The 25,363-nt window shown below is 40.9% G+C and overlaps 1 protein-coding gene across 1 annotated transcript in view; it reads left to right on the plus strand.

The window, feature by feature from the left end:
- The window catches only part of LAMA2 (laminin subunit alpha 2), a 619,437-nt gene that overhangs the window by 488,618 nt on the left and 105,456 nt on the right, over positions 1–25,363 (plus strand). The window contains exons 33-40 of the mRNA XM_084827486.1: positions 5,950–6,092; positions 6,615–6,713; positions 12,152–12,263; positions 16,342–16,504; positions 17,817–18,027; positions 20,408–20,524; positions 24,301–24,464; positions 24,921–25,059. Coding sequence (XP_084683612.1) covers positions 5,950–6,092; positions 6,615–6,713; positions 12,152–12,263; positions 16,342–16,504; positions 17,817–18,027; positions 20,408–20,524; positions 24,301–24,464; positions 24,921–25,059 — 1,148 coding nt within the window. The remainder of the gene's footprint in view (positions 1–5,949; positions 6,093–6,614; positions 6,714–12,151; positions 12,264–16,341; positions 16,505–17,816; positions 18,028–20,407; positions 20,525–24,300; positions 24,465–24,920; positions 25,060–25,363) is intronic.

Consider the following 25,363-nt stretch of genomic DNA (forward strand, 5'->3'; position numbering starts at 1 on the left):
TAAGGGGTGAACTACATATTATATTAATTGTGTAGCGTGTAGCTAAGCCTCATTGTTTTATTTCCTTTGGTGAAACTGTGCAGTCAAGATTCACTGATGGGCAGGATTAAACCATCGGTCTGCCTCCTCGGGTGGGGTGGGATTTGGGGGGAAAAGTGAGTGGGGGAAGGTTTAATTTCCCCTCCTGCTGTACCCTGTTTCCCAATTGGAACAGCTCACAGTTACACTAAAGTAAATAATACTATCAGGCTTAGCTACACACTATGGAATTAACATAATGTGTAGTTTGACCCTGAGAATTTTTGGATTTAGGCCTTAGAAAAGAGCTTTCTGTTTAAAATTGACCAATGAAGTGTAGCAATATCTGCAAAACAAATGTATTTTATGATTTAGTTCATCTTTCAAACAGTTTTATTTAAAAAAAATATTTTGGTTTTACAAGCTTGCTTTCTTGTGAGGAATTTCACTTATGAGGTAGGTCTGAACTGTACTCTGCTTGCTCTGCAAACTTAGGATGGTTTCCTACTAATTCTCCTCACCAATGGCTTCCATCAGCAGAATGCGGACAGGAACAATTCCCCTTCCACCTGTAGCCCCTTTCACGCCCTCAAAATCTGTTCTAGAGGGTTGTGGGACCATCCAGAGCAGATGTGGGTGGGGGAAGTTTCCAACAGGGAAAAGAGGACGGGAAAGTTCCATTGCTCACAGTAAGTTTTATTACTGTGCTAACAGTAAGTTGTATCCAATGTTGGCCCTACTTAGAGTAGATCTCTTGAAATTAATGGGACCTACATTAAACTAATATTGATATTGGATACAACCCAGTGCATCTTGCTAACTCCTTTCTGAAACATTGCATGATTTTTGTATTTCATGTCTGCACAGCAGTAATGATTTAGATATAATCCTGCATTTGTTAATACTGAACACAAATTCTTCCTGGCGGTTTTATAGACCAAGCCATGGAGATATTTAGTCATGTATAAATTATGTAACTATCATCTTGAAACATTTTCTGCTGCTCCAGTACATTCTAACCTGCATATTCAAGTAACATCACCCTGTCTCTTTTACTAAAGGATGGAACTCGATGCATCTCCTCTTTTCAACTCAATTTTCAAGCAAGAGGTGTTAATTCATGTTGACTGTTTACAATACATGTTATAGGCAACAATTGTTTTTTTCATTCAGAGTATTTTCGTGTCTTTATAAGTGATTCAGTTTCTTCCCCTATAATGCTGAACTAAGTTGGTTTTCATTTGCATCCCATTTTGCAATACTTATTGCCAACTATTCAAGGTTAACTAGGAAAGCTTGTTTAAATGGGGAAATCTATTAGTATGCTGCTGTCTGTTGGTTTAGCACAGCAAAGTATTTCTCTTTTTTTTAAAAAAAGAGTTTAGGTCTTTCAAAGAAACTGGTTTTCTGCTATTTATCTGAGTTACGGTTTCTGAATTCCTGCCTGACAGATGTGTACGACTCCTTGACCAACTAGAATAGATGTTGGTATATATAAAACACACCGCTCTGTGTTAACCCCATATGTTACTTATGGAAATGCTCTTTCTCTTTGTGTTCTGTATAGAAACTCACAAATGAGAAGACTTGGGCCACTAATAGGTTTTTCTGACACGCATGCATAAAGTAGAAAATATTGCCCCTTACTAGAGCAATTACAGTACACTTCAGTTCAAGCAACTAATTAGTGGGGGGACTGCATGAAGTAGAAGGCAAAAAGAATTTAGTGGGGAAAGGAAGTAACTGAAAATAACATGTCCATGCCTCCTTGTGCAACTTGCCTTCTCGCCACACTAAATCAATTTGCCTCCTAGCCAATGATTTGCTTTGCTGTTGTTTCTGCTTCTGCAGCTAAAATGTAGTTTTAGCTCCATGCTGACTGAAACAGCATCAAACCTGATTTTATCATGAGAAAGGTTTGTCATGAAAGCGACCGAATATCAAAAAGTACAGGCGGGGATAAAATTTGAGCCTCCCTTCCTACCCCCACCCCAGCTCAGTGGAAGCAGGTTGCCATACATTTATCTCTAGTGGATGGGGACAGTGTACAAACAGGTATGCATGCATGGTTTTCCACCTTGATGACATGGATATGTACTGTACATGTATATCCATGTCAAATAATGGTTCTCTCACCAATCAAGTGTTTCAAATGTGGAGCAGAGGCATTGGACTTAGCTGCCCACCCCAACTTCCTCCTCCCCATCAACCAGTTGATTGGTGTGACTGCAGCTTATTTTACAGGGACTATGGCCTCTCCACACAGGCTTTCCCCCCCCCCAATTTTACTAGGGCTTCAGCTTCCAGATTCTTTGCGGGATTAAGATCAGCCCTTTACATGTGCTTCCCTCCCCCCTCCTTTTCCACCTTTATCTGTGAGTTCTGTATGTTTCATTATACAGCCACTAGATGGTGGTGTGGTGTAGCTCCTATTATTTCTTGACTTCCTCTTTTCATGGAGAAATTCAACGTGCTGTATTTTAATGGCTCGTTATCTCTGATCTTTTTTAAAAAATTGGATAAAGGTCAGAAAAAGACATGGGAGAGACCCTGGAGGCCCTGGAGGTTTACAACGTTATGTAAAGGACCCTCAAAGATCCATGAATAACCAATCTCAATCACAGGATAAAAGTCCCATGTGGAGAAGCCCTGTATGTGCCCACCTTCTACCGCTGCACAGGCAATACAGTTGGATTGGGCTCAATAATTTAAACACATATGTAGGTGCAAGCCAGTGATTCCCATATTGTTAGTTAGGATTATCTGTTTATCTCAGGACACTTGTAGATGTAGCCACCTTCCAGTAGGTGGTGGTGACAGCATTGTATAGAAAGCCATGATAGACTATAGTTTGGGGCTGTAATCAGCTGGCATTACCTGAACAAGATCAATTTAAATTGTTGTGTCCTCATCATTAGGAAATGTGAAAAACTGGTCTCCCACTACCTGTAATAGTTTGTTGAAGATACATATTTAATGCTTTCTTTCTGCTCCAGTAGAATGGTTCAGAGTATCATTGAATGAGGTGATTATGCCACTATTATTTGGCAAAACGGTTTCTTCTTTGCTGCACAGTATCTGTAGCATCTGAAACGCCTCTGTGCTTGAAGATTAAGGAAGTGATAACCCTGTAAAGGCATATGAAGGGCTTATTTTAATGGATGGAAGATGAATGGAGGGAATATGTAAATGCCTTTAAACCATGAATTAATAATAATACTTAGTATTTATATCACAAGTGCTTGAAACACTTCACATACATTATCTTAGTACTCGTAGAACTAAGTGTGATTATTCCCCATATATTTCATATGGGAATTTGCAAGGTATTTGGAGGGATGCGGAAGATGACACATTAATGTGATGCCCTTGCACCACATTAGTTCCTCAAATGCACAGGTTCAAAAAATCTCAATAAGCTGCCACCTTCTGGCTGTTCAGACTACAATGATGCCTTGAAAACCCTATTATAAGAATAACCCCAGTGTAATGTTATCTGCATATCCAATCAGTCTGGTATGCATATGTCATAGAGGTGATGTGGAGTAGGCAGAGGGGAAAATAAAGGCATACTAGCATAATTAAAGTGATATTGAATGTTTTCAAAGGAAAACAGAGTCCCTATGGCATTTAAATGTAAAAGGGAGAAAACACTTCAAAACTGGCAAAAGCATAGAAAGCAGGAAATACCAGTTCCTTAGGGAAAGTGCCTGGTGTTATGCCCATCAGGGCCCCTAAAACTATATGTGATTCTATTTTGAGAACATTTTGTTCTCAAGCCATTTCTCAAAGTGCTTCCAAAATGGAGTTAGCCACATGTTACCTCAGCCTTTGGCAGCCCCAGACAACCATGTTTGAATCTAGAATCAGAATCTAGAATCGTTAAGCAGCAGGGAGGGGACTGACTACCATGATCTGCAGAGATACTCCATTTGCATCTCATGGGCTCCTTGCTTTTGAAACTTACCCTTTCTGGATTAGTGGTCAGGGCTCCTTAGCCCATGAAGGTAGGGATTTGAGAACTATGTTAATCATAAAAACAGAGGCAAACTGGATTTGTGCCATTCCTGAAGATGAAGGAGAAGTAGTTTTCCTTTGTCTAGCTTACTATGTCTAGTGAGGCATTCCCAACGTTTTTGGGTTGGTGGGCACATTTGAAATTTTGAGAATGTGTCATGGGTGCTTTCACAAAATGACTGCCATGACAGTGGGGCTCACACGTTCATAAAATGGCTGCCATGGTGGGCATGGCTAGTCTCTCAGCCTAACCTACTTCACAGGGTTGTTGTAATGATAAAATGGTGGTGTGAGGAGGAATAATCATCTTCAGCTCCTTGGAGGAACGGCAGGGTATAAATAAATGAAATACATGAAATAAATGACTGTGAAATATATAAATGATATATATATCATATATTCAGTGTACCATTTTAGTGTGAGTCATACATTTCATAGATTTCATGCCCAGTCCTTAATCCAGGTACACTGGACTGTTTGCTTTTAAACCAACAGAGGACCAGTTTGACCCCTAAGCGCATGACTGTTCATTACTAGCCATTTTTTGAGGGAAGACTGGGGATAGATTATTATTTAGGTTGAATGTCTTGAGTAAGGCTTTACAATACTACCAATAATAGTTATAGAAATACCATTATTTAACCATCATTCAAAAACTTTCTAGTGAGATTTGTGGTGCTCTCAACTGGGTTCACATTGCAACCCTTTTATGCAACCCCTGTGTTGTAAATATGGACAGAAAAAAATCGAGCCACTCACATTCTCAATGGCTTTGTGAATCAGCCCTAAATTTCACGAAAGACAAAATAATACATGGTCTTAAATTCATACATTCTATTTTAAATGCACATATTCTGTTTTAAATATTCAAATTGCAGTGATTTTGGATTTTCTAAAAAAGAGTCCTCTTTCTGAGATTCCTCTTATTTAGGGTGCAATCCTGTGCATGTTTAGACTTCTGTTGACTTCTGTAAACTGCCCAGAGAGCTTTGGCTATGGAATGGTATAGAAATGTAATGAAATTAATAACAATAACAACAACACCATCAACAACAACAACAATAATAATTGAAAGAAAAAAGGCCTACAACTGTAGGACTTCTTTCGGTCTAAGCATGCATAGGATTGTGCCCTTATTCTCCTCAATGAGAACTTTATGTTGGCTCATGTGTGATTGCATTCCCAAGATCATTTCACTGCTTATTCTTTACTTCCAAGGCCTCCATACCTTCACTTGTGTTATCATTCTGCTCTGATTATATTCATATAACATATGAATATATGACATATTCCCACCTATGACCTTCACTTCTACCACTCTGAGCCATCTTTTAACACTATCTTGTCTTACAGTGTTCTTACCTTTCTCCCTTTCTACCTCTTACACCTGAAAAATTTTCCCCATGACATTTAGACGTTGCCAAGTCATGGAGCCATTGGCCAGCCACTTAGTCCTAATGCACAGTTGAAATGATCCTTAAGTATATATCCAATGCATTTGTTCACATTTATCTTTGTTGTCCTTTGCCAATATCATCCAATTCCTCTGTCATTTCCCTCCACCCAATCTAAATTAGATTGTTACACTCTTCTGGACTGTGTGTTATGGTCTGCTTTTGTGACTCTGTAAACTGTGTAGTGTATACTGAGCTCCTATACAAATCATAGTTTATATCACATTGTCCTGTGAGAAAGTTGTTGACAATAGATACCCATTTATCCCATCTGCTGCTTACATCTTGTCCCCGTCCCCCATTATTGCACCATGTTTTGTAGGCACTAGTTATTGGAGTTTAGCGACCTTATATTTTAGAGAATTTTATGTGTGCTGTAAAATATTTCAGAGTTGAAATACCAAGCATCTGCCTCAAATATTTAGCAGGAATAAATATACTTTACTGTCCTTTCCCACAGTTTGTGATGATGAGTGCACTGGATTCCTTCTCCGTGACTTGGATCAGCTAAACCAGATGGCTATGAGTGTCAATCTCAGTGGGCCGCTTCATCCGCCATATAAAATGCTTTATTCTTTTGAAAATACAACCCAGGAATTAAAGGTATACACAAAACTTCCACTGGCTGTAGATTTCACACACTGGAACACAGGCTGGCACACATACTTTTATCGGCATGTGTGGCTGTGCTTAGATCTGAGAAAAGGTGAATTAATGGTTTGATTACTTTAGGCATGCCACAGTGGTTAAATTGTTATTACAGTACATTATTGAGAGGGATAATAAGTAAACTATGCAGTAGTAATTACAGTTTGTTCTCTTGCATAGAAGGAAATGAATGGCAAAGTGAAGTGTGTACAGTTAATGTAAAACAATGGTCCCAAGATATGATAAAATAAACGGTCACTTAACATATTGAACGGTGTTAGGAATACTGATCATATATGTGCATACTGTTTGTCCTCTTCTATAGTGTTTAAGTGTTTAAATAAACAATTTTTTATGTGTCTGCACTGACAGTAATTGAGGTCAATAGGGAAGTCATTCAGCAATGTGAGAAAACTTCAACGTTTTCTCATTAAATATGAAATCCATAATGTAAAATGTGCGACTTTATTCCTTCAGCATTTACTGTCACCTCAGCAAGCACCAGAGAGACTCCTTTGGCTGGCACAGAAGAATTTGGATACCCTTGTGACAGAGATGGATGAGCTGTTGACAAGGGTGGGTACAATGCAGAAATGGATAGATCCAGAATTCAGTCTAAAGTACAATGTTTCAGGACCTATTTTTACATTACTGGAGCAATATGGTTGTCACTGGTAACACAGGTAATCATGTGGAACTCTTGATAATATGGATACTTCCTATGCTAGCATAACCTGCTAGCAGTGGTAATGTAATGTAACATTCTGGTAATGTCAGAATGGGCCCATAGTGACAGAAGCAAAACTTTATGAAATTAGATTATACATTGATGAATTAACTCCATTTGTTAACCTTGTCAGAGTGTGTTTGGCTGTGGTACCAGCACTAGCCGTGGCATAACAGAAAATAATATTCAGATATACTTTCTTCCAAGAATATATATGTAATGAGAAGAAAGCAGAAGGACTTGAGGTATATCATTGTGGGTGAAAGGAGGGGGGGAAATCAAGAGACGAGACACAAGTACATCATATAAAACATGGGCCACATCTATTAAAACTGATCAGATCTTAGGGAAACCTAAGCAGGCAACTTCTTCAAGCCAGTTGAGAAGGGAAACCTAAGCAGGCAAAGGGAAACCTAAGCAGGCAACTTCTCCAAGCAGCTGGATATGATGGCATCATATCGGGCGAGACATTTGATGCCTGTAGTGTGGCGTCCTTGATGGCCACCCTATAGGACTGCCCAATTCTTGGGACGGGAGGCCTGCCTGCCCCCCCAAGCCACAAAACTCTGAGTGGGTGAGGAGAGTTGGCCTCAGAGGTAATCCTTATCTTCCAACAGGGACCACAAAACCCTGAGCTGGAAGCCTCAGGCATTGCCAGTCACCAGAAACAGTGCCTCCAAATGCCCCCCAACCCGATTCCCCACCCAAGGTGCCCTCACAGACCTGCCTATTTAGAAAATGTGACCAAATCACTTTAAATCAGACCAAACAACATAAAATCAACTCCCAACCCCACTGACAATGTGAAGTAGGCAAAAAGACACATAACCAAGTCCAGTCTGACTATGAGCCAAAAATTCCTACTTGGCCCTGCAAAGGATGACCAGCATAGCCCACACTGCATACAGGGCGGGCGGGAGGGAACCACATTTCAAAAGGGTGAGAGGGAGGGGCCCCACAGCCTAAATTGCCTGGTAAGCCCCTCCCCTACCAGGTAGTACCACCGTCGAATGCCAATAGCGTTCTCCTGTCTCTGCCCCCCACACACAAAATTCTCCCCATGGCCAAGCAAGCTGGATGCAGGGGAAGGGACTTGTTGCTTGTGGACCAGAAGAATCCCTTGAGCATCATATTTTCCACTGTTCACTTTGTTCATCAAAACACCAAGAAAGAGAATTAAAAAAATACCGGGATGCCTTCAAATGGTTCGTTAATAATACCATGAATGAAACCAATTGGATTTAAGAACAGCCTATTATATCTGAGTGAAAGTGTCTGTCAACATATTATGCCCTTTTTGATCTGAATAACGATCTCCTGGCCCCTCAGAACTAAAGGACTTTTGCTGTGATAAAAGTGAGAGGAATCCAGGGAAAGGAAATTATCCAAAGGGATCCCGCATGTGATGTCCTTACGGATGTACGAAAGTCACTTACCTTTTCGTGGATTCTGTTCGGGGGGGGAGGCGATCCGGTCCTCCCCCCCAGAATCCTCAATGGCTGGCTCTGCTCTGCGGTGGCTCTGCAGAGCAGCCGGCCAGGCCAGGGCCATCCGCAGCTGGATTTCCGGCCACGGACTGGCTGGTGCGGACGCAAATGGTGGCTGCCATAGTGGCCGCCATTTGCATCCAGCCAGGGAGCCATGATAGGCTACGTAAGTCTTTATGTAGCCTATCACATCTGAGTAAAAAAAAAAGGTGTACACAAATGGCGGCAGCTATGGCGGCCGCCATTTGCGTTCCTTATTTTTCGCCGTTTTTGTCTATGTAAATATTTACGTAGACTATTATGGCGAAAAAAAGGGGAACGCAAATAGTGTAGTGGGCGCTATTGGCGTTCATTTTTTATTCGCCGTTTTACCCTACGTAAATATTTATGTAGGCTAAAACAGCGAAAAATAAGGAACGCAAATGGTGGCCGCTGTAGCCGCTGCCATTTGCGTACGCCGTTGTTTTCTTTTTTACCCAGACATGATAAGCTACGTAAGTCTTTACATAGCCTATCATGTCTGAGTAAAAAAAAAAAAGACCACACTGCAAATGGCGGCCATGGCAGCTGGTTGAAAGACCAGCCGTCGCCGAAGCTACTACTGGAGCCGCCGCCGTCCGGAACATCCGCCCCAGGTAAGTCTCGTCCCGAGGGGATCTGCAGGGGGATCCGCGGGGGCGTGGCAGGCCATTCCGCCGTGGATTTCGGGGGGCTGAATGCCAGTGCATTCGGCCTCACTGAAATCCGTGGTGGAATTCTCTGCCATCCCTAGATGTCCCACAGTTTTGAGAAGCTGCAAAAAAAACCTAGATTACAAAAACCCTGGTGGCTAGGATCTTAGATCCTTTATGGGGTTCCTTCAGATAATCTACTTCCACTTTGTTTTCAGCACTTGACAGGTGAAGGCCCAAACCAGATGTATTGTGGGAAATCTGTGATTGGTTTGCCTGATGTAGCGGGGCTATGTTTAGACTGTGCAGCAGCATTGGGTGTGGGGGTGTTTTACCCTTTCACCTTCACCATTTTCCCAATAGAAATCGAAACATACACAAGCTGTTATTAGCCCTCCTGAGAGAAAGGCACAAAATAGGGAAGCATGCTTTTTCCCCCAACTGGGCTAATAGCAACTGGAGGGAGAGGCATGATTTTGATTGAGGAAAATGGCATGGGGAAGCCATTTTGTTGCTGCTTCACTTCAGTGTAGACACACACAGAGAGAGCTGCTTTTTTGAGAGAGAAACACCTCCTTTATTTTTGTCCAAGTGACTCTCACTTGTACAGTGGCAAAAGGAAATATAGAAAAGGGTTTGGTTTTTTACCACAATTTATATATTTTCATTTGCATTACTATTTGTTCTATATAGGTAAAAGCACTTGGGTTTATTTCAATTGATAATCCAACACAGGCACAGCAAGAGAGAGAAAATTGTGTATTAAAATCAAATCTCAGTTATGACTTAGTCCCAATCAAGCAAATTTCATTTAGAAGGGCAGGGAAAATCTGTTATTAAAAAACACCTTTATTTTGTAGGAGGTAAAATCCTCTTGAGGTGACACCAGTGTTGTTTGTTATTCCTTTTATTAGTAAACACTCCAAACTGTGTAGAAATTGGAATGTCATTAGTGAATCAGATATATTATATTAGAGGATTATATTAATATAAAGTGTGCCACCTAGTGGTAAAGAAATCTAAATTGAAGAAGTTTGTTGGAATACAGTGAGGGAGAGAATCTGGAAATATGGTGTTTGCAGAGTAGTTCAGCTCAAACGTGCCATTTATGTATTTTAAGAACAGCTGATTTCAGGAGTTGGATACAGGTGATCATTTGCTGAGTGGTAACTTACCAGCACATGGATATAGCCTACACAGCACAATCCTTTACATATCTTCTCAGAAGTAGGCCCTGGGTTCTTACCATTCTCCCAGGTAAGTGAATATATGATAGCAGCCTTGGTAAGCTGGCATCACTGTTGACTTGCCAAGTGAAAAGGAGAATCTTACCAATCTTCTCCTTCGCTGGATTTCTGATTGTGTACAACAGTGTGGTTTTCCTCATTTGGCAACACGATACAGATGACCAAGTGTCCACATGCACGCCATTGTAAGTTATCATTTGGCAAATGGTAATCAGTATTTGCATAGAGATAAAAGCCTAAATGGTTTACAGTGGAGTACGATTCCCATCCCATTTTATTGTCATACTTCTAAGTGGTTGAATATTGGTATGGAAAATGAAAAGAGTAGTTACCTTCAGACCAATTGGGATTTTTTTGTAAATAAAAAGGCACTTCAGTTAATAAACAATACAATCCATTTGTTTCTTTCTTTTCCTGTCTTGTAGTAAAGTGCATACTGTTAGCAGATTTCACAGCTGCTTTTGTGTTCTTAAGCTACTCAGAGCTATTTGCATCTGCATAGTATAGTGAAAAATTGCAATAGAAAACCAAAAGGCTTCAGAATAGTTTCAGGATAAACAATATGTGTCCTAAACATTACTTGATTTAACACACTGCTCTTAGGGGGCAGGAATGAATGACTGTGTACCTAGTGATGGATTGGGAGCAAGTGTTGTGCCCTCCCTCCCCTTTCAGGAAGAGGTGAATGATCCAAACCATGAAATCTTAGGGACGTTGGAGAAATCCACAACAGAATAAAATAAGTTTGGATTTCTATGAATCCAATCCACAGATTCTGTAGTGAACTAGCTTTTCCCAAGTCACATAGATTCCATGGACTTGCAGATTTATTTATTTTTTACTTTACAGAATCTTATGCAAATTTAGTAATAGAAAAACATGTAAAATAAATAAACACTGGTCAAAATTGTGCATTTCCCCCATAAGCTAAAGCATGAAAATGCACATTTTGGGGAGGTTTGTGTATTGCGGGGGGGGGGGGGGGGATTAGCACATTTTCACAAGTGCAAATTTGCACAAATGCGAACTTGCACAAACAAGTTCTGGACATCGGGAAAAATCCTATTCTGTCAATAACCGGATGAGAAAACAAAAGGCACCTGACAATCCACAAAATGCAGATGGAACAGATTTTACAGAATCCGTACATCCCAATGAAATCCCATATTTATTGAACACAGGTTCTGAATGAATGCAGATTAGACTCTCTGAAAAGTGGGTTTTTAATATCCCAGCATCAGGGAGGTCCCAATCTGCAATCTCTGAATTAAATTATTCATTTCTCCCTGTGGTAAGGATGAGGGATTATGCAAGGGAGCATTTAAGTTCTATGTCTACTCCTTATCTCTGCAAAAAGAGTTTAGGATTGGGGCTACAGTGCAAAATAGGGGGCCTTGAAAAATTACATGAAAGTGATAATCATGTAAAAAGACTATGGAGCATCCATTAAAGGCATGAGCTGGGGTATAATTAGGGGAATATTGACATCAATAGGACTGAAGTATCTAATGAAATCCTAAGAGTCTCATTATTTCATTGGGAGTTCTGTAGTTTCACCATGGATGGAGCGCTACGTGTTTTAAGAATGATATCTGTGAACAAAGTCAATGAATAATGTCATCCCGAATCTCTTCTGTGTTCTGTTCTTTTCACTGTGCTTTTGAAGAATCAAGGATGAAGCCTCTGATGGCTCTTTAATGGTAGAAGTAGTAATAAAATGTAATTGTGTACTTGGGAAGAGTGTGTGTCACTTCCAGTATATCTGATCAATAATGCATTGATTGCCTCTTGCTTGAAGTAAGGTTTCCAAGTAGATTCAGACAGATGGAGTATCTCCTTGTCATGTTCATTAATTACACTCTTCTTTAATCTGTTTCGCCAGGCGACCAAGGTGACAGCAGATGGGGAGCAAACGGGACAGGATGCTGAGACAACTAATGAGAGAGCGAACGGGCTTGGACAGTTCATCAAGGGCACCCTCCAGGCTGCAGAAGGTATGGGAGGAAGAAAGAAAAATGCCAATAGCCTCTCAAGGAAAGTGAAGCAGCCCGTTTTAGGAATAATAGCACAAGGCATTGAGCAAGAGTTCATGAGCTGAACAGAATAAGTTGATTAAAGTCCTGGACTTCGGATGGGTTAAACTAGAGAAGCTACAGCCAAAGTCATTGCAGATGGCCTGCAATCTAAGGGGTGCAGTTTGCTACCACTTTTGGTAGATTGGCAATTACTTTTAATTTAAATTGTGATATTTAAAATATCACTTTTGGTAGATTGGCAATGAGCACAGAGTAGCAAGAAAAAGAAGTAAATGTGTGCCTTCCGGAACATCTATTCTTGAAGAATAGCTATTATGATTAAATAACTAATGGGCTATTTCTGCTTTGCTGTTGTTTATTTTCAAGGCAGTAAAAATGCATTTGGAGAAGAAGAAGAAGAAGAAGAAGAAGAAGAAAAGTCCTGTGTTATTTTAATATTCTGTATGGTGCATTAAGAGTACATCTTTAATTTCTCAAAGTGGCTTTAAAAATACATTACTGTGTGCCATTAATGAACATCTGTTTCTTAGCACCTGCAGAGGACTAAGAAGCCATACATATGCCCAGAGACTCAGCCGACTATGCCCCAGTATGAAATTCGATTCCCTGAACTTCAAGTGCAATTGAGATCCATCACTAGAATGTATCAAGCAACATCTGGGGGTCATGAAAATGACAGAACACTGCATAGGAATAATAAAAGACTGGGGCAAAATAATTGCAAGATTGTAAACTTGGTGCCATTGTTTGAACTGAGATGCTACCCTTAAGGATTTCACAGCCTGGCCTTCTTTGTTCACTTCTCTATTCCCTTTCTAGTTCTATTTTATCTTTTTTTTTCAGATGAAGTAAGCAGAACTGCCTGCAGTAGTCACTAGCCCAGCCCAGCTGTGTACATTACAGCAGTCACAGATACAAATAAGGAAACCTCTTGAAAAACCAGTCATTGCACCAATCAGCTTTCAGTGGAGGGAGGGGAAGGAGGGAGGGCTAAACCCAATCACCCTCTTCCCTGTCTTAAAAAAAAAACAAAAAACCAATTGGCAAAATTAGTATTTTTTAAAAAGAGATTCCATTCACACATTTCAATAGTCTTATATAGCCACCTCATAACAGAAGTTCTCTGGGCAGCTTACAGATAAGTAAAACATTAAAATATGGTATTAAAACAATAAAAATATTAAAGCTAAAAGCAACATTTAAAACAAAATTAAACCAAGTGTCCCAGGCTAAAAGACACAAGTTATTTAAAAGTGCTGAGTGAATAAAATCTGACACTGAGAAAAAATGGTGCCAGGCAAGCTTCTCTGGAAAGGCTTCCAACAGCCAGGGTGCCACGACCAAAAAGGCTGTCATTATAGTGAACAGCTACATCACCTCATTTGGCAGGGACACTCAGAACAGGGCTTCTGAAGAAGATCTTAAGGTGTGGGTAGGTAGATATATATGGGAGAAGGCAGGTTTTCAGACAACCTGTTTCCAAGCCATTTGGGACTTTAACCTTTGAACTAGCATTTAAATTGGGCCCAGAAATGGACTAGGAGCCAGTGCAGCTGACAAATCATAGGTGTGATGTGATCACACCACCCAGTCCATATATAAGTACTGAATAAGATCTAAGGAAAGCTAAGTACTATCAAGACCCATTGATTTCAATCAGAAAAGGTTAAGCACATGTTTAATTGCCCTTTTATATCAGCAAGTCTTAAAACTGGTTCATTTCAGCTGGATCATGTCTGTGGCCTCTAGCCTAGTTCTCAAAAGGGTAAAGCAAGAGTCACTACAGTTGTTGTTGTTGTTGTTCAGTCGTTCAGTCGTGTCCGACTCTTCGTGACCCCGTGGACCATAGCACGCCAGGCCTTCCTGTCCTGCGCTCTCTCCCGGAGCGTGCTCAAGTTCATATTCATTGCATCGGTGATGCTATCTAGCCATCTCATCCTCTGCCGTCCCCTTCTCCTTTTGCCTTCAGTCTTAGCATGAATAATTGCTAGAGGATTCTAAAGCTCCTCTCTTCCCCTTTCCTGCTTGGATAGTCTATGGAACAATTCCCTGTTTGTTTTTAGATAGGGTTTTGCTTCCTGGATGTCCCTTCCATAGAATGTGTGGCAACAAGAGCGTTAAGTGCATTTGAGAAGAGTGTGATGTCACCTTTGCTTTAGTCACACTTGAACCCAGGAAGATGCCTTATACAGAGTCAGACCGTTGGTCCATCTGACCTAGTACTGTTGACACTTACTGGCAGCAGCTCACCAGGGATTCAGGCAGGAGTTTTTCCAGCCCTACCTGTAGATGCCGAGGATCAAACCTGGCACCTTTTGCACGCAAAGTAGGTTCTTTACCACTGAGCTACGGCTCTTCCCATCTGAGGAACAGCACCTGGCTTAGCTGTTGCATCTTGACTTACGGGGGCTTCCTGCGTGTGTTTTTAAATGTGTTTTTACATTTGAGAATAATAATAAAAATAATTCTCAATGTGATGACTGTTGCAGCCTTGCAAAAGATTTCCAACGCTGGAAATAATCAGTAAGGACTACGGTTCCATTCATAGAAACTGGATATATTACTAAATTAGCATCTCCATTCTAAACTCACATAATTATTACAGCATCCTTTTTGGTGAGTTTACTGTGAAGTATCAACTGGTACACACTACCCAGGAGACTTATTTGCTACTAGAGCAAGTCTTGAGTTCAGGCTATCTGACATATTATTTATAACACTTACAGCGCACTAAGCACCTAATGATTTATGTTTATTGTACACTGCTGACTTCTTACTCTACTCTAAGATCATTAATCAGTCCCCACACAATTTCTTTTTCAATCTCCCTCCAAATAGTCTTTTAAAATAATTCAGAATCTTCCATTATAATAATTTCTTTCTCTGCAAATTTCCCCAATTTACATTGCCCTGAGATTATGGTGATATGTCTCTTACTTCCTTCAAATCTTGCACAAATTCAAAATGTGGCAAAATAGAATTGAAATTTGATTTCTAAGCATGCATTTCTAATAGTTTCAAGTTTTTGAAATGTGACTTTAAACATACAAATCTTAAGTCTCGTAGTCTAATTTAAGGCAGTTATTTTAAATGTCATGTTGGCAGTTCTGCGCCTTCAGCATCTTTTCTTTCTTCATCCAGTAGCATTCACAATGGTGCATGGGCATGTGTGAAATCAAGTGAGAAGATTATAAATTTGAATTATTTGCAAGCAAATATGAAGATACCTTTTCTGAGGATTCTCCATGTCCCTTAGTTCATTAAACCTCTAAGAAGGATCTGATCCATGGCCGGGGTTTTTCTATGACTTCCAAAGCCCTGTCAGCCTCTGTGTTGTTCTGGTTCCCATGTAGTCCAATAGCTTTGTGGGGAAAATGGCTTCAAAGCAGTGGAGGCGGGTGGCTCCAATTTTGGTGGGGCTGTGAAACCATTCTGGGTTCAGTCAGAACCAGCCAGAACTCTAAAGGAGCTATCCAAGGTTCTGAACCCATGTTAGGGATCAGGCTTTGGATAGCTCCATTAGATTTCTGGCTGGTTCTGACCAAAACTTAGAATGGAAACATAACTCCACCAAAATCAGAGCCTACACTGCTTAAAAGATAAGACTGTCTGAACTTATGTTTCCTGGCCCTGCTCTAAATACTGAGTCTTTACTTCACTTATTGTACATCAAAGTGAAATGAACATACAAAACTTCCTTAGGCTGGATCAGACCATTGATACCGGCTATACTGACAGGCTGATGTCTTTCCAAGAAATATGGCATGACATCCTTTAACTGGAGATACAGGGGAAACAACCTGGGACCTTATGCATACACTCTACTGCTAAGCCTTGGCCCCTATACAATAAGGGATATAATGGGAAACTATGACATTTTCTCATTGATTACTGGTCATTCGATTAATGGCCCTTTGTATTTCAGACCAGGAATATCTCATGTAAATTGGAACCCACTCAATGAAAGAGATGACATGAATATACTATATTTTCTCTCCTCTCTTTGTTGATGTGCATAATTGCCGCCTTTCTGCAGCTGCAAACACTACTGCTTTAAGACTGAATGAGACGCTTGGAATCCCAGATAAGACCCTAGACAAGAGCCTTCACGAACTACAGAATGAAGTTGACAAAATGATGGCAGTGCTCAGGAAGAGAAAACTGAATGTGCAAGAGGAAGCAGCCCAAGATGAGTTGGAGTGAGTAGTAAAGCCATAAAGTATCTGTGTACACATGTATAGCATTGCTCTGTCAATATCCTTCTGACAACCACTATTTTACCGCCATGTGAAACGGTCATAGAACATGCCCCACTCTGTTCCTGCAATATACTGCAGAGTAGCAAAGAGTTGGGGACAAACTATCCTATGGCTGGATGGGCATTTGGAAGGAGTATGGTTTGAGTGGGTAAATTGTACTTCCACAAAATATTGCAGCTTTCTGTGCCTGCTTTTCCATTTAAAAAAAATGTACAAGAAGAAGAAGAAAAAAGTACACAGATTTCCATGTAACATTTAGTTTGGACTTTAAACTTGCTTTCTGTAGCTTGGCATCAGTAGCTGTATCTTCATGTCTGCAGAAGCCCTGTGAAAAGGTGTACATTTAGATCCTGTCAATATTTGGGCTGCTGAAATAGCTACGAAATGGCAACTTTTCATTAAAATGTAATTAATGCTACAAGTACTGGGGAAAATTGTGTACCAAAAAAAGAAAAAAAGATTGAGGTTGACTTATAACATTGGTTGGCAACACTGAGACTATTGCAGAACTGCAAGAATCTGTCAACAGGAGACCTCCTGGCCCTGGGGACAGTTTCATGCCCTCCAAGAGTAATAAGCATGGCAAGTGGCAGATGGTTGCATGCATTTCCTTCTGATGCTTCTGGTGTGAACTTAATCATTCAGCACATGTTTTGTACTTTGGCCCACATTTTCAAAGCTTAAATATTACAAAATTAAAACAAACACCAAACATTGAGGTGATCTAGGCAATTTTGTAATTTATCCCAATAATTTTTAAAGTAGTCAAAGTCGATTTTAAAGTGGGTATCATAAGTAGAGATGCATAGATTGTGTAAAATCCACTCCATCTGTGTTTCACGGATTGTCAGGCGCCTTTTGTTCCGTTGTCCACTCACAGGCGGATGCGAATTATTATTTTTCATCATGTGGAAAAATACACAAATAATTACGTAAGTATTTACATAAGATACTTTAGTACGTAACATTTGGCATATTGTCCCCCATTCCATTCAACATTTCCTCAACAGAAACTTATGCATTTTTCTACAAATTTATATGTGTAAATTTCTGGAAAATAAAAAAATAATCCAAAAGTCCACGGACTCCGCACGGCCTGAGGGGGTTGCTCTGCACCGGATTCGGCGGGTCAGATTCTTAGAAATCCAAGCTCATTTTAGTCCGTCTCGAATTTCTCCAGCATCCCTAATCATAAGCACATAGGATGAAGTATGACAGATGTATTATCAGTCCTATGTCTGGTGTGTTACAGAGCAGCAGAAGCCCTCTTGAAGAAAGTGAATAAGTTGTTTGCAGAGCCTAGGAAGAAAACAGAGGAGCTTAAGAATGAAGTCAGAGACAAACTGGCAGACTATCAAGATAAAGTTGATGATGCTCTGGACCTGCTGAGAGAAGCGACCAATAAAATTAGAGAGGCCAATAGACTATCTGCAATCAACCAAAGAAACATGACGGCAGTGGAGGTGGGTGTATGATCAGAAGATTTCTTTCTTGGAACTATTTTTCTGATAATTAGAACGGATGTGGACTATGGAGCAGGGCTAAAAATATAGTTTAGATTCTTCTCTTAGAATCAGAAGGCTTCCTCTGCCCCAGAACATACTACAAATAAAACAGTAGTTTTTAATATTTATATTAAATAATAATATTAATAAATAAATAAATATTGCTACTGATACGAGGAAGGAAATTGAGGGAAACTTAAATTTTCCTCTGGTGAATAGTTCATGATTAATATATGTGTATTTTACAGATGGATTATAGCAATCCAAACAGACAAGGCCTATATATGGTCCCAAACAACTATTATTGTATATTGCGCAGACATGCACATATGCGCGCGCGCGCATGCACGCACACACAGCCCATCAGTCTTCTCTGTTAGTACAGCTGCACTTTCTCCTTCTGTCATGCTCCCAAGTAAGGAATTAAATGGGCATATGCAAATTCAGATTATAAATCAAACTACCACATATCTTTTGAAGTTAGTAACTGGTGTAAATGATTTCCCTTGATTTAATTTTAATTGCAAAGTCTTGAAAGCACATTATACTGTACATTAACAAGTGCTTAGCCATGACAGGAAGAGCAAAGTCAACTTCAAATGAAGACAAATGTTTCAGTTTCTTGTTTACGTCTCAGTCATTTTATGCCTAAAGGCAGTTATTAGTCCTATAATGCTAGTTTTCATAAAATGCTTGGAGGCCTCAAGGGCTAACAATTGCCATATCCTAACAGTAGATCTCGCTTCTCAGTTTCTTCTTCAAAATAGAGAGGGGAAACATGCAAATAATTTAAATCTTTTGTTTTTTGTACAATTTTATGATGTACTCACCTCCACACATTTGATATATATCCCCTCAACTAAGCTGGAAATTAATTTTGCTTTTTAGAATTTTGGGACACCCTTTTTTCAGCTGCCATAAAACTGTATCCCAAATGAAATACAGTTTGTGGTTGTTGCTTGTAGAGCGTATGTATTTCACATATACAAAGGGAGACCTATGAATCTGCAGCCATTTTTGCTGTTATTTGCAGAATTGTGTCACTGTCTATGTCAAGCCTAACCCAGATCAGGCTACAGGCAGTTGGGTTTCAGGATCCAGGAGACTAAGACAGGCAGGGCTCAAGTTCTGGCATAGAAAACAAAGACCAGAGGAATCAGTGGCAGGAGCACAGTCTAAGTCAGGCAAAAGTCAAGGTCCAGAGCAGCAAACAAGACAAGAAAGATGGAGCTAGGCAGAGTCTGCGCTCTAGAAACCAGCAGATGAGAGCAAAAAAAGCTTCGGCTGGTTCGCCAGCTACGGCCCCTCCTGGACAGCTTGGCCACAGTGGTACTGGCATTAGTAACCTCAAGACTAGATTACTGCAGTGTACTCTATGTGGGGCTGCCCTTGAGGCTGAACTGGCAACTGGAGCTAGTGCAGAATGCAGCAGCTCGGCTGTTGTCAGGAGCTGCCCCTTTTCAGCATGCAACTCCTTTGCTGAGGGAACTGCACCGGCTGCCTATTCGCTACTGGGCCAGGTTTAAGGTATTACTGCTAGTGTACAAAGCCCTAAACAACTTGCGGCCAGGAGAGCTGAGCGAGCTCCTTCTTCTTTACCAACCTGCCTGGTTACTGAGGTCATCAGAGGGCTTGCTCTTGGTGGTTCCACATGGACCTATGGCCTGATTGGATTCAACCGGGAAAAGTGTCTTCAGTGTGGTGGCCCCCTTCCTGTGGAATTCTCTGCCTTTGGAGGTCAGGCAGGTGCCAATGTTGTGTTGTTTTTGGCACCTGCAGAAGACATTGCTATTTTGAGAGGCCTTCCCTAAGTGACGAGCTGCAGTTTATTAAGTTCAGAATCTGTTCTTTTAAAATGTTTTAATTGTTTTAATTATGGGGTTTTAGACTTTTCTATTGTTCACAGATCCAAAATCCAAGGAAGTTTACCGAGGCCCATGCTTACCATAGGTTTCCCCACTCTTGTTGGTTTCCTGTGGCTCTTGAGAGAAATTGGCAAAACATGTTTTTTTAAAAAAAACTGTGGTTCTATGCTTAAATTTGATTCTTCCGTTCATCTCTCTAAAAGATGTTAAGCTCCACAAAATAGCATTTATACTAGTGCTGGGGAAGAGAAACCAGAAGTATATTTATTGTATTGTACAGTTGGTTATTCAACCTCTTATGTGGTTTCCTAATTCCTTGGTATTAGGGAAGGTAGAAATGCAAATGAAACAAAACTGATCAAAATAAGCAACAACACTGGAAGTGGGATGTTTTGTTCAAAGCAAAATCACATCTGAAAATAAATGCATGCATTTTGAACTGCTTTCCTCACACAACCAAATATAATCTACAGAAAAAGAAGCAAGCTGTAGAAGATGGACGACAGGAGGCTGAAAATACTCTAAAAGAAGGAAATGATATCCTTAATGAAGCTAATGACCTTGTAGATGGAATCAATTCAGCTGTAGAGGTAAATATGATTATATTTGGGGATTGGGCACAGTGATACAGATTTCATAAAACTGAAGTAGATGATCACAGTAAACTGTGATTAATATTTACTGACAGTACTGTATTATTACATTACAAACATTCAGCTTTATAATCATACCATATAGATATTCTGGTATAAAATCTAAGGGTGAGGGCATATATTCTGGAGTGTAGTGGAAGCAGTTTCAATTAGGGTTCAGCTAAGTCTTCAGCCCAGCTGAATTTCATAGTTTTCAGGAGGGGCAGAGGTGAACCCCCCCCCAAATAGGGGAGTAACATTTGGGGAGGGTCCAGAAATGTTTGGGTGCAGAATGTTCATTTGAATAGGAGGCTAAAGGTTGATATCTTTTCCTTCAGTGCTTAAAAAAACTCTAAACTTCTTAAAATGCTACTCCATGTGATGACTTTACAACTGGACAGCCCAGTTGCTAAATCCTTTGAAGAGGGATCCAAGAATGAAGCCACTACAGTATTTCCAGTGGCATTTCTGGGGGGCGGGGGACAGGAGAGATGGCTGTCCCCAGAGCTGCATATGGGCAGCCATCTCCCCCACCCCAAACCCAGAAATGATGCTTCATTATCATGTAGCATCGTTTCCAGGACCATTTCAGGCTAGATTTTTGAAGCCCTCAGCACCTACACTCAGTCAAGCCACGGCTTGGATTTTTGATAGTAAAAGCAGAAAAGGGAAAAAGCCCTCTCAGACCACCTCATAAACTTAAATAGTCCACCTGCACCTGAAAGTACTGTGATTGTCACCCACCCATCCCCCAAATTCCCATTGGACGAATGTTCCCGCAGGAGGGAGAAATGCTGCCAAGCTCTAGTTTCAACCAGAGACACAGACAAGTTTGAGGGCCCTCTGAGCAAAGTTCCTCCCTTGCCCCACCCCATACTAGAGACTCCATTTTTTTATGTCAAGCTTTTGTTGAGCAGCAGGGTCACTCTTCTTGCTGCTTCCCTGCTGCCCTCTCTGTTCAGGTGGGGATTGCTTGTGAGGGGCTGAGCTTGACTCTGCTCCACTCCTCTGGCTAGATCTTCGGGGGCTCTGTGGGTTGCTGCCAGGCTTCAGGGTCTTGGATCTCCACCTGGTAGTCCATGGCTAGAGGCACTGCAGGTATCAACACATACAGTATATGCTGCCCTCCAAGGTATTTGTTTTCAAGGCAGAGGAAGTGATCTAACTGCTTGACCTGCTCTTTCCCAGCTCACATCAGGTTGGCCTGGAAATAAGGCAGGCTATTTTCAAAGAACTATGATGGCCTGGTGTATTTCTGCGCCAATCTAACCTTGGACATAAACTTATCTCCCACTTTTGGATCCCAGTCCAGTACCACCACCCCTCCAGCCCCTTTCCCTCACTCATTCTCCAACCGCTTCTCTTTAAAACCCACTTATAAGTTGCTGATGGTGCTCCACTGGCTTGGAGAGGAGAGAGAAGAGGGAAAAGGTTGCAGTGGCCTCTGGAAAACATATGTCATTTTTTTGTTTGTTTGTATTTTCTATACTGCCCAATAGCCGAAGTTCTCTGGGACATGTACTTGTCCCTATAATCAGAATGCTGCTGCTGCTGCTGCTGCCCAATAAATGGGGTTGAAGAGAAAGGGAGAGGGGAATTGGAGAAGCAGGAAGGTTAGTGCAAGGATTTAAGATGGAAATTCTTCTCCGGCCCTTGAGGCAAGCATTTCTAGACAATGTAGAATTCTACTACAATTGTGTAGCCTTTCTAACACAAGGCATTTATTGTGCACTCTTGATTCCTCACTCACAGTAGTTTGCAGGTGCTTTATGCAACATGGTCATCCTCCAGGCCTTCCCCCATTATTTGGAACCATTTTAGCGGGAGCGGGGAGGGGTTCTAACAAGGTAAGTCTGGTATATCCATGAATGGAAGCGTGAAACTTGGGGCCGATCTACAAAGATCATGCCTGAATTAGAAAAAAAAAACATCGCGGAGAAGCCACGATTCTTCAAAGATAACACCTTAATTTAAAAAAAAAAAGCCAAAGAGGGGGATAGAAGGGGGTAAAACTTAGTCTTATTTTGAAGGGATAAAACAACTGCCTGCTCAGTGCAGGAAGCCTGATTCCTAGGCAGTCGCCCATCCAGCTACTGACCGGGGCCGACCCTGCTTAGCAGCCGAGATCAGGCAAGCACGCGCACATCCAGCCCTTTGCTTGTTGCTAAGGAAACATTGAGTGCTGAGGAAGCGATGCGATCAGTAGCCGGAAGACAACATGGGGCTGTCGAGAGCTGTGAGCATGGTAGGCGTGGAATCAGCAGAAACAGGAAGAGTTTCTGATCCTCCAATGAGAGCCTCCATCTTTAAGAGCAGGAAAACAGCACAGCGCTCGAGTGTGAACTGAGCTCGCGCATTTGATGAAGCACTGCAACGGGAAAAATGGCTGAGTGTGGATAATCACGTTTTAATGCGAGAGCGTTTAACCCGACAGGACACCGAATTCATTGCGATAGCGGGCGCAATGTAGATCGGCCCCTAGTGTACTTGCGCAGTTCTGCTACACCACAGCACCATCTGGTGGTTCTGTAATGGAACATATAGAAAGGCAGAGAAAAAAAAACCCTGGAAAAACATGTGTAAAGGAGCCAATCGTAATCCCACAAAGAATCTGGAAGCAGAAGCCACAGTAAAAGTGGCAGGTTAAAAGCCTCATGTGGAAAAGCTCTACAAATCCCTGAAAGTTATATCCACCTGCCAGAATATGAGTTTTGCTGGCATCTCTAGTATTTACTCCAAATTGTTTCTGAACTAATCTGGGTTCATCTAGTTGAATGATGTGTTTTTACTATTCTGTAGTCACTTTGTTTTTTGAAGCATAATATTTGGGCTACTGTTATGATCATTTATACATTGAAAAGATTGAAGCCCAAGTGGGGCAGTGGGAGAGAGAGAGCAAGTCTAAGCATAAGTTAAGAGAGTCAAACACCAGTCAGCTCACAATCAGGATCAGACTGGGTGGTTAAAGGCAAACAAATAACTACATATCTGTATCTGAAAGTGGATGACCATATACGAAATGTAACATAATCTAGTATGCATGTAACTACTCATTAAACAAGTTGTATCATTTGTACCACCCTGTCTTGTGGTAAGGAAAGCTTTATCACAGGATCTGTGGTTCAGTGATGGTCTGTGTCACCAGACAACTGGCCTACCAAATGTACACCAAGCACGTTACTACTTGGTAAATATGTATCTACTCATTGCCTAGGTGTAAACTACAGCCACCATGAACTAAAGTATTTCTGATTCATTGAAGTGAATTTTATGCATGGTGGGTTGGTTCTAGAAAATTCACAAAGATCTAGTTATTTCATATTTCATAGTTCATCTTATATGATGGCACAACAACATGTGCGTTTTTGGCTAAGAGCCTGCTCTCATGACTTACTGGGCAAATTACTTTTCATTATGCCCTTAAAGCAACCCAGGAAATATTATTTTGATTCCATATTATATTTTCCTTTGATCATCCACTAAAATTTGATTAGTTAAGTTTGTATACCTGAGGAAGCCTGCAGTAGCTCCATCCGAGGCAAACAGATAAGAGCCTGGCCTGTATCTGGATGAGAAACCACCTGGAAACCGAAATTATAGAGCTCTGAATTCTCTTGATGGATTCTTTGGATAATTAATTATTATTATTTTAACTTCATGGAAAAATACTGTGACATGGGGCTGTAATTCCTGTGTTCCATTGCTTAAACACTCTTCTCTTTTGTGGTTCTCAGTATGTGGATGATATTCGGGACAGAATAAGCCCACTGTCTGATGAACTAAAGGACAAAGTAGATGATTTATCTCAAGACATCAAAGACAAGAATCTTCCAGAAATGGTGCGCCAGGCAGAGAGACATGCTGCCCAGCTGAATGATTCATCTGCTATACTGGATGGGTATGTTAACCGTGAGTTTGTTATTTTGTATCTCAATTTGACTGCCTCGTACAATTCACTGATGGGTAGAAATAATAAATCATTTTCTGTCTTAGTTTTCTATCTTTTATTCTAACTCAGGGACTCCCAAACATCATCACCATATCATTGTGGCCTTTTCCAAGACAAGATAACCCTTAGTCCCAATGTTCCCAAATACAAGACAAAGAGAGAGCTCAGGTGGCCATGCTCACTCTTGTTTTTAGTTTAATGACTAACAATCAAAAAGGAAAGCGAGATACCACAGTTCTGATACCACAGTTCACCTGTTATGTGGGCTGGCCAACCCTAGACACTTCAGACTTGTTTGTCTTTTCTGGTTGGAATCAAGCTGGTGAGTTCAAACTGACAACACACATTAACTTGTGGAGTTGCCCCTCATGTTTTTTAAGTTATATGCATTTTACATCCAAACAGGATCCTTGGCGAAGCTAAAAACCTCTCCTTTAATGCCACAGTAGCCTTTAAGGCCTACAGTAATATCAAGGACTTTATTGATGAAGCTGATGGAATTTCCAAAGGCGCTAAAGCTCGGGCCAATGAAGCTATACGACAGGTAAGAGAAAGTAAAGCTCTCTTAAAAAGGTGAAATGCAAGCCATTGTTTTTTACACTATCTTCCTTCCAACTCTCAGAGTCTGGGACAGTCTTTCTGATCTGCAAACAAATGCTTACAGAGTCTCATCTACACTACTCAGAATGGTATGGTTGCCACCATCTTAGTAATTGCTCCATTGCTGCCCTGTGTCATTTCTGTGTCTGCCCCTTCATAGTTAGGACACATTGCATGGTTAAGTACCACACCGGTAACACACACACCCTCCCAAACCATGCATGAATCATCAGCATGGTATGTAACCA

This window comes from Heloderma suspectum, chromosome 1 (genome assembly GCF_057233095.1).
Source record: "Heloderma suspectum isolate Gila_16-S chromosome 1, 16-S_ref, whole genome shotgun sequence".
Lineage (NCBI taxonomy): Eukaryota > Metazoa > Chordata > Lepidosauria > Squamata > Helodermatidae > Heloderma > Heloderma suspectum.